The sequence below is a fragment of the Nomascus leucogenys genome, chromosome 4, assembly GCF_006542625.1.
Source record: "Nomascus leucogenys isolate Asia chromosome 4, Asia_NLE_v1, whole genome shotgun sequence".
Lineage (NCBI taxonomy): Eukaryota > Metazoa > Chordata > Mammalia > Primates > Hylobatidae > Nomascus > Nomascus leucogenys.
The window spans coordinates 75777716-75795343 of NC_044384.1; the positions used below are offsets into that span (position 1 = coordinate 75777716).

Consider the following 17628-nt stretch of genomic DNA (forward strand, 5'->3'; position numbering starts at 1 on the left):
CTCATATCATATTTTAAGACAAAAAATAAAAAGAATTGCGGAACCAAATGTAATGTTTAGAGTTTTAAAATATTTTTTATTCATTGGTAAGGATTTAGTGTTAAATGGCTAGTCCAGGATTAGGATCACCACTCATCCTCTGAAAGTTTTTTTGTGTGTGTGTGTGCGTGTGTGTGTGTACATGTGCATGTTGTACTGCACATATCGATTCAGTATCTCAATGTCAAACCTCAAGTCACGGGGTTTTGTACGAAATCACAGAGATGGAAAATTAAGCCAATTTTACTAGATGTATTTCTCATTTGAAAAACAACTATGTACTCAAATAATTACTTAATATATTACACACACATATGTAATTCTTATCCTAATTAATATTTACACCATTTATCTAAGTTGTGATTTCTAAGCTTTTGTCACATTTTCTGTTTCAGTCAAAGTACCGTGTTCATAAAGCTAGTGTTATTGTTAGAAATTTACTTAACAGAAAACTACAGGGATGATTTTAAATTCATAGGCAATATGGAAAATATACAAATCCACTCTTCTTACTCACAAAGTAATTTACAAGACATTTCTTATCCATTGTCTAGTTTGGAGTGACTAGGACATAAGCACATGGCCAGAGCTTTTGCAAAATGTGTCATGCATATAGTATTAGGTACTACTAAGAGTAGGTCCTTGGAAGAATTGAAATACACATCTCATAGAAAGCTATTTGTGAGAATTTTCAAAAAAGGTAGTTAGCTACCTGCCTTTCAAAGCCAATATTGAAGATTGACACTAAATCTACAACAGCAAATATATTTTGTAAAACATAAAAATATAGTAATGTTTTTAAAGTTAGAGGACCCTTAATAATGTCATACTAAAAACATAGCTTCACATCTGCAGTTATTTAAAAACAGATCAGATCAATAAATCTTTAGCCTGCCTTGCAATTCCAATGAAGTACAGACTGTAATTTTTGTGATAATCTTACTTGCTTCATACTCTGGAACAAGATCCTTTGGGAAAGAGACACTAACAAAAACCATATAGTCATTGCTATCTACACCTATTATGAGGAGAAATACAAGTATCCTCTTCCCAGGTAGAATACAGCATATTTCAAGATGGTGGGCTTTGACTCATTTACAGCTAATACATTTGCTATATTAACTCGATATAAGTATTTTTAAAATTAAAGAGTGCTATACAATAATTAGATAAAAAGCATTACAAGTATATTTTATAAAATAAAGTGTTTTCTCTGGTTTTATTTTAATTTTATATGTGGGTATGCATTGTGATTTTAAAATATTTTTTATTAGATTGAAGTAAATAAAAATTCCTGTTTAGAATTTATAAAAATGTTTGGAAATAAACAGTTCCATTATTGACCAAATTATATATTCTATGCTCAAACTCTGCTTTCCCCTCTTGCAGTAGCTAGAAATTTTACCCAGGATTAGTGGGGCATTCATTAGACATTACTAGTATGTCTCTAGAGATATTTTCCAAAGAAAATAATATAACCTAGAGGCAAGGGGAAGAAATATTCAGACGTCATTCCAAAATTAATCTTTAATTCCCCATCATCTAACATCTAGAAAAGACTACATTAGGAAATGAATAAAAACAGCGTGACTTTCAACCACAAAGGGTCTAAAGTCTATCAGGGGAAGATATATGGAAATAGACGGTTGTAATAAGAGATGAAATATAGATTAGGTATGTCTAAAATGTTTTTGGAAGACAAATATGAAAGCTGTTAACTCAACATGGGAAGGAAAAATTAAGTAGCTCTTCATAGAAGTGTGATATTTCAGCAGAGCTTGAAAGATAAGTAGGAGTTTCCATTTTCACTGTCTATTTTTCTGTAAAGAAAGAAACTAGGAATGACAAGATTAAAAATAGAGAAGTATGGAAAGGCATATTGTTATTGACAAATTGAGACCAATCATTAATAAACAATGGATGCTCCTGGTGACTGGAGAGTTGAGTGGAACGGGGATAATAAAAATATTCAGAGATGATACTATAAAAAGTCACATGTCCTTTCAAATATAATGCATGCTCTCCTTTGGATTCAAAGTAAAATAGTTTGTGTGCACACGTTTCAGGGTTTTGTGTTTTATAGGTGGAGAAAAACGAATGATAAGAAATGAGACCAGAAAAATAGGGGAAATTTGGGTAAAGCTTGCTTTCTTTCCAGCCTGGACTACTATCTATTCTTTCACAGCTCTATCTTCAGACTCTATGCACGCTCTGAAAATTAATAGTCCCCACTATATATTATTGAATAGAGAAATGAATGAATTGAAATAACCTTCTACAAGAGTAGCAGTTAGACAAAATCAAGGGAAATGTTAAGGATAGAATGTTCAGTCTTGGTTACAGATCACAGTGGGTGGTATAGCTAGGAGCTGTTAAAGGTAAGTTGCTTATCTACTCATGTTAGTGAAAATGGTACAATGTGTGGGGACTTCTGTGTAGGTTTTGAATCTGTGCTTGTAACTGCTAGTAGATCTTAAATCCAATTTTTAGGATCCCAAGAAGCATTGTTTGGATTAAATAGAATGGAGCAGATTACGCTAGAAAACGAAAGAATATGTAATACAGGTGGATGTCAGGGAAGCAAAAGTGTTATTCTCAATATATTTATTAGTTCCACGTCATCTTATAAGAAGTATTTATTTCTATAGTTTGTCATAAAAAAGTTTGAGTCTGAAAGTTAGTCTTCTTGAGAAGGGTTTGGTCTGAGCAGAGCAAAACCCAAAAATTCTCTTTTTATTTACCTCCCTTTTCTCTTTTCTTTTTCCTATTTTAACTCAAAATTGATGTTCAGTTTTTAACATGCAATTAGAAATTTGGAATTTATGGGTTCCTATGTCCTTATCCATCAATTTCCATGTTACTATAATTAAACATTAATGTTCCATCTGTATTAGGGTTTTAGGATATCTAGTATATATTTACATATTGTATATCTAATATGTGTCTTATACATATAATAAATATAATTTATTTAGAATAAAATTAAGGTAAATAGTATTTTTTGAAAGTTACTACTTACCACATAGTGTTGCTCAATAAATATGTTTATTAATACAAACCACAAATAACTGAAATGGATTCTTTGATTAACTGAGCAGAGGTAAACACTCAAGAGCTATTAGTAAACTCTGATGAACGGTGAAGAAACACAGGCCTTTATTTTATTTATATATTTATTTGCATAGTAATTTTCAGAGCATGAAATTTATAAGTTTTTAAGGAAAGCTCTATTTTCAGTCACTAGATACAATGGTGGGAGAGAGAGAGAAGAAAAAGGAGTTGGAGAGACATGATATTTGATACTATTTGAGTATTCAATAATTCGATTGTAAAAAATTATTCAAAATGAATAAGAAAATGATGATACACAACTTTAGAGTAGGAAAACAAAAATTAATGCATAAAATGTAATTAAATCAGTTTTTTTAATAAAAGGTTAAAAAAGCAGACACAAATTGAATTGTAAAGAAACATAAATTTCCAAATCTCTTAGACAGCAAATATCAATTTTACTCTAATTTACAGGATAAGATTATGTGAGGATTCACTCCCTACATTCATGTAAGTTCATGCTTTAGATATAAAGATGTTTATACAGTGTTATATTCTTTTTGCTCTCCATCACATTTCCAGAATTCCAGTATGCTAACAATCACTATATTAAATAAATTAATACATAAATCTAATTAATTAAACTCTTTACAATACAATAAATATAAAAACACCACATATAGGATTTACAGTATTAAAATATGACTTAGACTTAACTCTTTTTTCTACTTCCACATTTAGGTGGCCAGAAAAGATATGGCTCACATCAATTGCACCCAGGTGACAGAGTTTATTCTTGTGGGCCTCACAGACCATCAGGAGTTGAAGATGCCCCTCTTTGTGCTATTCTTATCCAACTACCTCTTCACAGCCATAGGCAACTTGGGTTTGATCCTACTCATTAGAGCAGATACAAGTCTCAACACACCAATGTACTTCTTTCTTAGCAACCTAGCCTTTGTCGATTTCTGTTACTCTTCTGTCATTACACCCAAAATGCTTGGGAATTTCTTGTACAAACAAAATGCTATATCCTTCAATGCATGTGCTACTCAACTGGGCTGCTTTCTCACCTTCATGATATCGGAGTGCTTGCTACTGGCTTCCATGGCCTATGACCGATATGTGGCCATTTGTAACCCTCTATTGTATATGGCTGTAATGTCTCCAGGAATCTGCATTCAACTCGTTGCAGTTCCTTATAGCTATAGCTTCCTGATGGCACTATTTCACACCATCCTCACCTTCCGCCTCTCCTATTGCCACTCCAACATTGTCAACCATTTCTATTGTGATGACATGCCTCTTCTCAGGCTAACTTGCTCAGACACTCGCTTCAAACAGCTATGGATTTTGGCCTGTGCTGGTATCACATTCATCTGCTCTGTTCTGATTGTCTTTGTCTCCTACATGTTCATTATTTTTGCCATCCTGAGGATGAGCTCAGCTGAAGGAAGACGCAAAGCCTTCTCCACCTGTAGCTCTCACATGCTGGCGGTCACCATATTCTATGGCACCCTGATCTTTATGTACTTACAACCAAGCTCAAGCCATTCTCTTGATGCAGCCAAGATGGCCTCCGTCTTCTACACAGTGATTATTCCCATGTTGAACCCCTTGATTTACAGTCTCAGGAACAAAGATGTAAAAGATGCCTTGAAGAAAGTCATCATCAATAGAAACCACGCTTTTATGTTTCTGAAACTGAGAAAATGAGTTCAATAGACAAAAATGGGCATTCCTTCATAACCGAGTTTTCCCCCACATTAATAAAACTATTGAAATACCTTGCTTTTAATTGGTAAGCAATAAAGATCTGTTTACTGAAAAAAATATTCTTTGCATTTTTGTAAGTTATTTTGACTTAAAATCATATTTCATGTGTAGAAAGTACAATAAGAATTTACATCATTTCTCACAGGAAAAATGTATTTTTAAAATGTATTATCTCATCTGATAGTTATACAATTAGGTGCTGCCAAGAATAGAAAAAATGAAAGCACTCTGAATGCCCAGTTCAGGGTTTTAAGAGTTCTTTAACAATACGTTAAGAGTATTTTACAGTACATTTAAAATTAAATTTAATAATATTTAATTAAATTACCTGCAACGGTGTCTCCACATCAAGGTAATTTTTCTCCCAGGGGGACATTTGTCAATGCCTAGGCTTATTATTGATTTTCACAATGACAGGATACTGTGAAAGGAATGCTATTGCTATCTAGAGGGTTGAGGCCAGGTGTGCTGCAAAATATTTTACAATTCACAACATGGTCCCTCACTCAAAAAATTATACATCCCCAAATGATAATAGTGCTGAAGCTGAGAGAGCCGGTGTTAAATAATTTTTTTTTCCTCAAAAGTCATTCTATAGATTCATTCAGATCAAGCTGGTTGATAGTGTTGCTCAAGCCTTTTGTAGCTTTACGGTTTTCTCTTTATTTGCTCTATCAATTATTAAGACTAATATTAAAATCCCAAGTTAAATTATGTATTTACATTTATTTTCTGTCAGTTTTAATTTTAAATGTTTTGGGGCTCCTTTGTCATTTGTGCATGAATTTCTAGTTACTCAATTTACTGAATTTTTTCCTTATTAGCATTATTAAATGCTCTTCCTTTTTTGTGATAGCATTTAATGACGAAAAGTCTATATTTTTCCGACAATATAATTACTTCATCTCGCTTGCGGTTATTATAAGCATGGAATAGTATTCCATCATTTTACTTTCATTATATTTGTGATTTTATGTGTACATTTCGTCTCTTGTAAACAGCTAATAGTTGGATTTTGTCTTTGTAATTAACTCTGAATAGCTCTCCCTTTTAATTAGAGCATTCAGTCCATTCATTTTTAATGCGATTACTGATATGGCTGAATTTATGTCTCTCAGGTTGTTAATATTCTAAATAGTTAAGTTTATTTTTATTTCCTTGTTTGAGTTCTAACGCCTTATGTTAAAAAATCTTAAATTAGAAATTTAATTTCTGATTGTTAAATATGTACACACACAGACACACAGACATGCATTAGTAATGGTTGCTCTAAGGATTTCAATATTGATTTTAACTTATCACAATATACTTCAGATTAATACTAGCATAGCACTATGTAAATACATACATACATACACACATATGCAGTGTCTACTTATAAACCTCAAGACAGTATTATCATAATTGAATACATTACAATTTTATGTTGTTAAGAGGACACAAGAAATATACAATTGTATGTCATTTATATAAATTAAGAAGAGAATACTTATGTAGACTATATATACACAGACATATGACTATTTATATCAATAATATGATGATGTCAATAAATATAAAAAATGATTGACATATCTGCCATTTCCAGTGTGCTTCATGTATTTCTGTGATTGAAATTATCATACAGAATAATTTCTTATCCTCTGAAAGACATTCTTTTGTACTTATTATAAGGCAGATTTGCTAGCAATGAATTATCTTAATCTCATTTACCCAGGTCTTTAGGTCATCTTTATTTCTGAAGTATAATTTGGCTGGATAGAGTATTCCCTGTAGACAATTGTTTTCTTATAGCAGTTTGGACATGTCATCCCACCACATTCCATATTTTCCTTGTAAGAAGTCATGTGTTAAACCTGTGATTTTCTATAGAATTAATCAACAACTTTCAAGATTTTTCGCTGTCTTTGGCACTCAACACTGACTTTCATTAGCCTAAAGATTCTTTGGTGTTAATTTAACTTAAGTTTGGTTGAGTCCCTTATATCCACATGTTAATGTTTTTTTTTTTTTTTTTTCTCAAATTGGAGAAGTTTTCAGTAATTTATTCAAGTATTTTCCCCTTTCTCTCCCTTCCTCCCTTTTGGGACTCCCACTTTTTTTTACTGGTACACTTGATATGGCACACTTTATTGGTACCACTTTCTGGTGCCTCAGAAGTCACCAGGACTTTCTTCATTTTTCTGCAATATTCTTCTTCTCTGTTTTCTAGAATAGACAAGTTTTATTTACCTATTTTCAATTTTACTAATTCTGTCTTCAGCTTTCTCACTATTCTTTTTGGTCTAACTAGTACATTTTTCATTTCAGGTATTGTATTTTTATCTCCAAATATTCTTTTTTTTTTTTTTTTTGAGATGGAGTCTCGCTCTCTCACCCAGGGTGGAGTGCAGTGGCGCAATCTCGGCTCACTGCAAGCTCCGCCTCCAGGGTTCACGCCATTCTCGTGCCTCAGCCTCTCCGAGTATCTGGGAGTACAGGCTCCCGCCACCATGCCCGGCTAATTTTTTTGTACTTTTAGTAGAGACGGAGTTTCACCGTGGTCTCGATCTCCTGACCTCCCGATCCGCCCGCCTCGGCCTCCCAAAGTGCTGGAATTACAAGCGTGAGCCACCGTGCCCGGCTATTCTTTTTTTTTCCAAGAAAAAATTGCTGTAAGGATTTAATGGAGAAATTGATGAAATTTAAATATAATCAATATATTAGAAAATAATGTTGCACAAATGTTTTCTAGTTTTGATAATTGTACCTTGATAAAGTGACATGATATGTGCAACTTATTCTTTTTAAAAAATTTTTTTTCAGTATTCCTCTTTTTTATTTTTTTTGTTATTATACTTTAAGTTCTAGGGTACATGTGCACAACGTGCAGGTTTGATACATATGTATACATGTGCCATGTGGTTTTATCTCCAAATATTCTTTCTAGTTCTTTAAAAAATATATATTAAAAACTTTTTCCCATTTGGTAAGATATTGTTTTCATCCTTTAACTTCTTATGTGCAGACTCTTTTGTTTTCTTTGAAATGTTTATAACAGAGATTTTAAAGTTTTTGAATAGAAAGACCAACAGCTAGGATCCCTCAGTGAAAAGTTTCTATTGATTGCTTTTTTTTCTCATCGACGGAACTGAATTTCCTAAATCTTTGTTCCCAATTTTTGTCGAAATTAGACATTTTACCTCCGTATCAACTATAGCAATCAGACCTTACACACATACACACACAAACACACACACTCTCACACACATACATACACCCTGGGTTTGTTGGTTTTGCCCAGTACTTTTTATATTGTTATAATTTTTATTGTGTCCATTTGTCTTTTCAGCGACTTGTTGGACTAATTCTGTAAAATCTTTATTTCCTGTAGTGTGTGGTCACTGGGATTTTCTGCTCAGCTAGCTAAGGGAGCAGCTAATGATTGGATCCCAGGGTTTGTATCAAATGTCTTATTGGCCTTCTCATTTATGTATTTTCAGCTATGTGTAAACTCAATTGTGATTTTCACTTCCTATTTGAAGTCTATAAAAGACATATTTGGGGAATCTTGTCCATCTTCATCCTTAGCAGAAAAATACACTATATTTGGGGAAAAAAAAGTAGTTTTATAATTGCTTTCCACCCCTCCTCTTCCCTACCACCTTCCCCCAACAAAGTCTTTTGCATTGTTGAGGATTATTTTGCTTTTTCAGAGATGCTCTCTTATTCAACTCAGGCTACAGTAAAAAACAAAGAAACAGCAACAGCAAAAACCTCAAAACTTAGACTGGGTGGCCTAAATGACAGAAATTTATTTTCTGACAGTTCTGGAGATAAGAAGTCCAAGATCAAGATTCTTTCTGATTCAGTTTCTAGTTAGGTCTCTCTTCCGGGCTTGTAGGCAGCCACCAACTTGTCTGCTCACATGACCTCTTGTTTGTGAGCATAGAGGAGAGAGAGGAAAAAAAAAGAAAGAAAGAGGGAGAGTGAGCGAGCATACACTTTTGCGTCTCTTCTTATAAGGGCACTAAGCCCCTCCCTTATAACCTTATCTAATCTTAATTTTCTTCCAAAGTTGTTGTCTCCAAATATCATCATACTGGGAGTTAGCGCTTCAATATATGAATTTTGAGAGATACAATTCAGTTCCTAGCAGATGCGTTGTTCTGTAATAAGTATTACAATAATGTTCTTCTCTTGCTATGGCCACAGATTGGCTAAAAAAATAATCTGAAAGGCTATTCCATAGACCAGGGAACTATAAAAATTAAGTAATAACAGATAGCAACATCCTTAAAAAAGACACAAATATTTCATAAGCATTTCAAAGAGTAAGCCAAAGAGAGAGTATCATGTCTTAAATTATTCTGTAATAGATTTTTGGGAGTTTCAAATTAGTTCTTTGGAAGATATGTTGTAAAAATTTTTGCAAGGTAATTTTTATTTTTCTTTTAAAAATAAATCTAAACTTTATCACTAAGAAACAACAAAAGGAAAAGAATACAAATAAATAAATAAATAACAACAACAATATGAACAAGTAAAATATGAATAAATAAATAGCAATATTAATAATAAAATTATCAATCAATAAATAAAAAATAAGAATCTTAGATCAATAATGTCATGCTAAGATAGAGCTATAGATCTTTGGTTCCTCAAAGCTTGAGAATGATGTTAATTTATCTCTAGCCTGCTTTGGAATCCCTTAGGTCATTAACTATTTTTTCTGATAATTTTACTTGCATCATTCTCCTAAATAAGATCCTATGGGACAGAGTTACTGTCAAAACCCTATATTCTGTTGCTGCCCAAACCCACTTGGAGAAGAAATAGGAACACCCTTTACCCAAGTAAGTTCAAATAATGTGTTTCAAAATTAAGGACAAGATAAAATAAAGTAGCACAGAATATAATGAACTTTAGACTATAACATTTTAGATGGCATTTTCTGAAATAATGCTAGTGTTTTCTACAATTTTATTTCTGTTATATATGTATGTGTTATATAAAACATATTTCTTATTGGTATGAGATAAAAAAAAAGTTTGGGAATACCAAGATAAAATTTATTAGGCTGCTTGGAAAAGTTGGACACTTAATTGACACTATTGCAATTTACATCAAAACTGTCCTTCCTATTTTTGCCCATATAAAAAGTGAGCACATCAAAACCAAGTCATCAATATTTCATTTAATGTGTTTGTTATAAGTAAAGAACTTATATATTTGTGAGGTTGTAGAGACATAGGAGTAGTATGACCCACAGTTCTCAAAAGCTTATTTCCTCATTTTTTCTGTAAACACATGTATCTATTACTTGAACATTTCAGTGCCTTCCTATTGTCTCACATAGGATTAAGCTCTGGCAGAAGATGTTAAGCCTGTGATCTATATATTGAAAGGTTATAATTAATGTTCTTAAATGCATAACCTCTTGGCTGGGCATAGTGGCTCACGCCTGTAATCCCAGAACTTTGGGAGGCCGAGGCGGGCGGATCACAAGGTCAAGAGATAGAGACCATTCTGGCCAACATGATGAAACCCCGTCTCTACTAAAAATATAACAATTAGCTGGGTGTGGTAGTGCATGCCTGCAGTCCCAGCTACTTGGGAAGCTGGGGCAGGAGAATCGCTTGAACCTGGGAGATGGAGGCTGTGGTGAGCCGAGATTGCTCCACTGCACTCCAGCCTGCTGACAGAGCGAGATTCTGTCTCAAAAAAAAAAAAAAAAAAAAAAAAAAAAAAGCATAACCTATTATCTTAGCAAGCTGGTACATTTTCTGTTCATCAGCCATTCTGCTAAAAGGCGTAGATATTTTGGGGAATAAAAGCCTGAATGTGAGTTCTAAATCTAACATTTTCTGAGTTGAAAGTCCTCAACAGTTTATTCTATTTATGTATACTCTAGTTTCCTGATCTTATTAGAAAGTATGAAATATAAGAAATAAAAAGAGGTGAAGACAATATAAGCTATTAAATTCATATAATGAAGCAGTATGAAGATGATAAAAATGCATCAGCTGTTAAATCAATTGTCACAAAGATCAGAAAAGATGACTAAAAACTTTTGTTTGAGTGAAAGATTTTTTAATTGTAATTTTTACACTTTTATACCTAATTTAAAAAAGCTAAACATTTGGAAAATTATCCAATCATAGTTAAAGCTTAAAATTTTCAGGTTAAAACTGAGGATTTGCTACATAACTATTAATACAGGAGAAAAAGGTTTGTCATGATTTCTGCTTAAATTTTGCCGATGATTTTGTTAAGTTGGTTTTGTCCCTTTTGAGGACAGTCACGTTTCATTTGACAAGTGCTTCAAACTCGTTAACAAATTAGTCCACCTGTGGAACATATCACAACAAAATATTTCCAAAAATTGTGAAAGTATGAATCTATATTTAGTGGCAAATAATTGGCAAACAATCTTTTCTTTAACTTTTATTTTTGATTGGGCAAACAATCTTTAGTAGCAAATAGATTCTTGCATCCCTACGGGCACCAGATAAGCACAAATTACAGAAACACCAATGTGAAAAATTAAGTTGTCAAAGTGCATAAGCATGTAAGGTATTGAAACATGGAAATATGCATATAAAATTAAAGTCAAGTTTATGAAAATAGAGGATCGCATAAAATGTAAAGAATCATTAAAATTGAATGGGAAGGCAGGAAGGAAGAAAGAAATGGAAAGAAAAAGAAAAGATCAATCTCAATATCACCACATAGGTATAACTACTGTTAACATTTTGTCATATTTTATTTGATTATTTCTGGGTACATATATATGTAAACATACATGCAATATCACCCGTATATATTTATATACGTAATCCTTCTTTTCATGTCAATAAATGAAAACCTATATCAACTTTTAAAGGGTCATTTAGTATTTTATGAAGAATTTACAGTAATTAAATATCTATTAGGACGTATTTAGACAAATTCCATCTTTTGGTAACCGAAATTAAACAATATATGTACTTGCATATTTTTATTATTTTCTTATGTACTTAGCATTGAAATCATTGTATCAAGTGGCAGAAATATTTTGAACAATTTTGATGCTTACTGTTAAGCTGCCTTCTAGAAAATTGAAGATAAATTACACCTTTACAGGATGTTCATGAGGATATCCATTTCCCACACCTTTACCAACATGGATCTTTTCATCCTTTTAATTTGATCAATCTTATGTTAGCTAGTCCTTTGATATTTAATAGAATTATTTCCCTTTGTAATTAATAAATATATTACATGGGAAGCAGCTAGAGATTCATTATTGATTTTGTGTTCTGCTTTTAGCATATTGTGTAATCATAAAATATTTGTCATTTACTAATTTTTAAATTATTTTATTTATAATATTAACCTATGTTTATATAACTACCACCAGTGCTGTGCTGGAGACAGCCCATACCAGCTTCCAAGAACTATATCTGCAAATCTCTTTTGAACTCATGTTCATGACTCTAGGTCAGTAACTTAAAATCAGCTAAGAAGGGAGTATTTACAGTATGAAAATCACAAAATCAACAGATGTTACAAATTAAATCTTCCTTTTTCTTTTAAATTTGAAAGCCAGTTGATAAACATCCACTGGAATGCCATTGATCTTCACCCTGCTTTGCGTCCTACAGTTTGTATTTTACTTTTTGTAAGAAAAAGTAACCCTTAATTACTTTAAGAAATATCTTGCTTATCTTGCAAGTTTAATAAATCAATTTCAGTTTACCTTTCATGCTTTATGAATTTGAATTAACCTGTAAATAATTTTTTCTTCCCCAAATGCCACCTCATTACAAAATAATGTAAATCTATAAATTTATTTAAGTTAAGCATAAACAATATGCTTAACTTCTGAAACATATTATGTGTGCTTAACTTATATATGTATGAATATATAAAGCCAATATTTTGCCAAGTTTAATAGTAAATTAAAATTTAGATTTTATTTTTTCCTTATTATTTTAAATGGAATCTTGAAAACTATATTTTCACTTTTACTTTAAGCTACATTTTTATTATGGTATCATTTTCATTATGTAGCTTGGTAACTGAATGCTTCACAACAATCATAACAAATCTAATAATATTTTTCCACTGAGCTTATTGCTCCAGGTACCAATAAGCTGTAATATATACTTTAGAATATATACCAATATAGTACAATACATACTTTAAAAATAATCGTATTTTTACCACTGTTTTTGTCGCATGGGCTAGGATACTGCATAGTGTTTAGTCAAAGCCATGGTTGTCTTGAATCTAAGTTAAGTAGAAATATCTAGTATTTTGCCTTAATGTAGTATTCTAAAATATGTCAGCATTTCTTTTATCATCGAAGTATTTATCCTGCTTTTCCTGTAACACAGGGTTTTTATTGTATATATAACGTTCCACATTTTAATTCAAGATATTCTATCTTCTTTAACAATCCTCCAGACTACTAAGCATGTCGGAATATCTGACTGGAGCAAATCCCTTCTGATAATAAGCAGGGAGGATGACATATAGGACAAGAGAGAGTTATCTTTCTAGTATGATCACCATAAAATAAGTGTGAGTCAAGTCTTTAATCCAAGAAATTGAAGATTATCCAGGATGGATGTTTTGAAGATAATGGTATGAAATACTTCTACACATATTTCATGGCCAAAACCAATAATTCAGAAGTTACTGAATTTATCCTCTTGGGACTCACAGACAATCCAGAGCTCCAAGCCCTTTTTTAGGAGGATCTTTCTAGTGATCAATTTAAGTAGTGTCATGGGTAACCTTGGGTTAATTATGTTAATTCACATCAGTCCTCAGCTTCACACAGCTATGTATTTTTTTCTCAGCCACCTAGCTTTTGTTTATTTTTACTACACCTCCTTTATCACCCTTAACGGCCTAGTGAACCTCCTCCAAGAAACTAAAAGAATTATCCTTACCTACTTGTGCCTCTCAGTTGCATTGCTTTATCATGTTTGTGGTTTGTGAAGTGTATGTGCTCTCAGCCATGGCATATGACAGGTATGTGGCCATCTGCAACCCTTTACTCTATAGTATCATCATGAACACAAGGGTCTGTATTCCAGTGGTGGTAAGTACATATTTGTATGGCTTTTCTGTGAGACTCCTACAGGCAATTCTTACATTCCACTTATCTTTTTGTGATTCAAATATAATAAATAATTTCTATTGTGATGATGTTCCCTGGGCATGTCTACCCTATCATAAAAACCATTACAAAGATGTAAAAGAATCGATATTGTTCACACTTGCTGGTTTCAATACACTTTTCTCCCTTCTTATCATCCTCCTCTCCTACATATCAGTACTCTCTGCCATTCTGAGAATTAAGTCAGCTGAAAGTAGACAAAAGGCATTTTCTACTTGTGACTCCCACTTGACTTCTATGATCATATTTTATGGTATAATTACCTTCATGTATATGCAGCGAAAAACAAATAATTCTCTGGATACAGACAAAATAGCTTCTGTTTTCTTTATTGTGAAAATTCGTTTAATATATAGCCTGAGGAACAACGGAGTCAAAAATGCTTTGAATATAATTATGGAAAATCTATGTCTTACTACAAGATAAATGACCTTGGGTCTAATTGTAAAGCTCTTTGAATTGGGAGGCAAAATAAAGCCAGACTTTAAGTATTTTGCAGCAGCACACCATTAGTAACCTGCTTTTTAATGTTATACTATCAAAGTTGATATCAATACAGAACATGCATTAATTTTCATATTTTATTATTTGAATTGTTAAATGTATATATTTAATTATTATGAATACATAATAGTTTTACACATTTATGGGGTACATATAATATTTAATACAAGTATACACTGTGTAATGATCACATCAGGGCAAATGGGATATCCATAACTTCAAGTATTTATCATTTCTTTGTGCTAGAAACATTCTAATTCCATTCTCTTTGTTATTTTGAAATACACAATAAATTATTGGAAGCTATAGTTTCCCTACTCTGCTACAAAACACTACATCTTATTCTTTCTATCTAACTGTATTTTTGTACTCATTAACCATTTCCTCATTATCAACTCTCCTCCCAATACACTTCCCAGTCTGTGCTCTGGCAACCATCATTCTACTCTATCTCCAGGAGTTTTATATATATATATATATATATATATATATATATATAATGAGTAAGAACACGTGATATTCGTCTTTCTGTGTCTGACTTATTTCACTTATAATATCATTCATGTTGTTGCAAATGACAAGATTTCGTTAATTTTATGGATCAGTAATAATCCGTTGTGTATATGTACCACATTTTCTCTATGCATTCATCCACTGATGGAAACTTAGGTTGATTCCATATCATGGCTATTGTGAATAGTGCTGCAATAACATGGAAGTGTAGACATCTCTTCAATATACTGATTTCCTTTCTTTTGGATATATATCCAGCAGTGAGATTGTTGGATTATATAGTAGTTCTACTTTTAGTTTTTTGAGGAACCTCGAGATTGTTCTTTACAGTGACTGCACTAATTTAATTTACATTCACACCAACGGTGTTTGAGGGTTCTCCTTTCATCATATCCTGGCCAGCATCTATTATTGGCTGTCGTTTGGATAAAAGCCATTTTTAACTGGGATGAGGTGATATCTCATTGTGGTTTTGATTTGCATTTCTTTGATTACTAGTGATATTAAGCCATTTTTCATATAGCTATTAGTCATTTGTATGTCTTCTTTTGAAATATGCCTAGTCAGGACTTTTGCCAGTTTCATTTGGATTTTTTGTGGATTTTATTTTTTCCTATGAGTTGTCCGTGCTCGTTATATATTCTGTTTATTGATCCCTTGTCAAATATGTAGATTGCAAATATTATCTCCCATTCCCGGTTACTTATTCACAATTCAAAGTGGAGAAATGTTATTTTAAATCGTGAAAGTAATCTGTCTTGATATTGTGAGAAGTGAAAATGATATTTATTCAGTCGCAAATAGTAGGCTAAATTTTGTTTCATGGAACATTTAAGAATCAATCTTTTTTTCCAGTGAAGACTTTGACTTGAACACTTTTAATTTATAAATCCTGAATTGTTAAAAATTATGTCCATTTTATATCACTAAAGCAGCTTTGAGTCATTAACGTTGTCTATAAAATACACACACACACACACACACACACGACCTACTAGTTGAACCCAAAAAGAGTTATTGGTTCTGATGACATGGCAGGGACACTGGCATTAACACCTAATTTAAAAAGACTGGTGCAAAGCCTAATTAAAAAATAATAAAACAGCAACTTGAGTTTTAACAAATGTAACAAAAAGTACCTTAGTGTCAAAAACAATTCTATCAATGAGGTATATTTATAATTGTTAATTTGCTGATTTTTATAATAGTAGCATGGTCATTTAAGAGAACATTCTTGCTTTTAGTAAATATAACAAGTATGTAAAGGTAAAGAGGCATCATGTCTTTAACTTATTATCAAAAAGCTCAGAAAAAATGTGGTAAAATGTTAATATCTGGAGAAGCTGGGTGAATGGTGCAAAATAATTCCTTGCAAAATGTTAGCATCTTTTCTGTAATTCTAAAATTATGCCAAAATAAAAGCTCAAATAAAAACAAAACCCTGTTTAATAAATGGTGCTGGGAAAATTGTAGAAGAATGAAGCTGGATCCCTATTTCTCATTATATACAAAAATCAACTCAAGATGGATTAAAGAGTTAAATGTAAAACATGAAGCTATACAAATTTTATAAGAAACCCTGGGAGAAACTCTCCAGGACATTGGCCTTGGCAAAGAATTTATGTCTAAGACACCAAAAGCAAATGCAAACAAAACAAAAAGAAATGGGACCTAATTAAACTAAAAAGCTTCTGCATAGCAACAGAAATAATCATTAGAGTAAACAAACAACCCATAGAATGGAAGAAAATATTTGCGGACTATGCATCCATCAAAGGACTAATACCCAGAATCTAAAAGGAACTCAAACAAATCAAAAAGAAAAAACAAATAATAAGTAAATAAAAGTGGATAAATTACATAAATAAACATTTTTCTAAAGAAGATAAACAAATCATCCACGAATATATTTAAAAAATGCTCAACGTCACTAATCATCAGGGAAATGCAAATTAAAACCACAATGAGATACCACCTTACCCCAACTAGAATGGCCATTATTAAAATGGACATCTATTAAAAAAAAATAGATGATGGCATTGATGTGGTAAAAAGGGAATGCATATACACTGCTGGTGGGAAAGCAAATTAGCACAACCTCTATGAGAAAAGTATGGAGATTACTCAAAGAACAAAAAGCAGATCTACCATTTGATCCAGCAATCTCACTACCGGGTATCTACCCAAAGGAAAAGTCCTTATATCAAAAGGCTACCTGCATGTATATGTTTATTGCAGCACAATTTACAATTGCAAAGATATGGAACTAATCTAGGTGCCCGTCAACCATGAGTGGATAAAGAAAATGTGGTATACAAACACCACAGAACACTACTCAGCCATGGAAAAATGACAAAATAATTTATTTTGCAGCAACTTGCATGGAACTGAGATCATTATTCAAAGTTAAGTAACTCCAAAATGAAAAACCAAATGCTGCATATTTTCACTTGTAAGTGAAAACTAAGCTATGGGTATACAAACACATACAGAGTAGTATAAAATGGACATTAGAGACTCAGAAAAGGGGTGGGTGGGTGGATTGAGCCATAAAAAACTACATATTGAATACAACGTACACTACATGAGTGACC

The 17628-nt window shown here is 32.3% G+C and overlaps 1 protein-coding gene across 1 annotated transcript; it reads left to right on the forward strand.

Annotated features, from left to right (window-relative positions):
• The first annotated feature begins 3846 nt into the window (after positions 1-3846).
• On the forward strand, positions 3847-4806 carry LOC100601554 (olfactory receptor 8U8). The gene has a single exon (XM_003275284.2). It carries the CDS (start codon positions 3847-3849, stop codon positions 4804-4806), a length of 960 nt encoding a protein of 319 aa, XP_003275332.1.
• Positions 4807-17628: the final 12822 nt, after the last annotated feature.

What these genes read in the sequence shown, in the direction of transcription:
- LOC100601554 (XM_003275284.2), top strand. Translation starts at nt 3,847, where the DNA reads ATGGCTCACATCAATTGCACCCAGGTGACAGAGTTTATTCTTGTGGGC.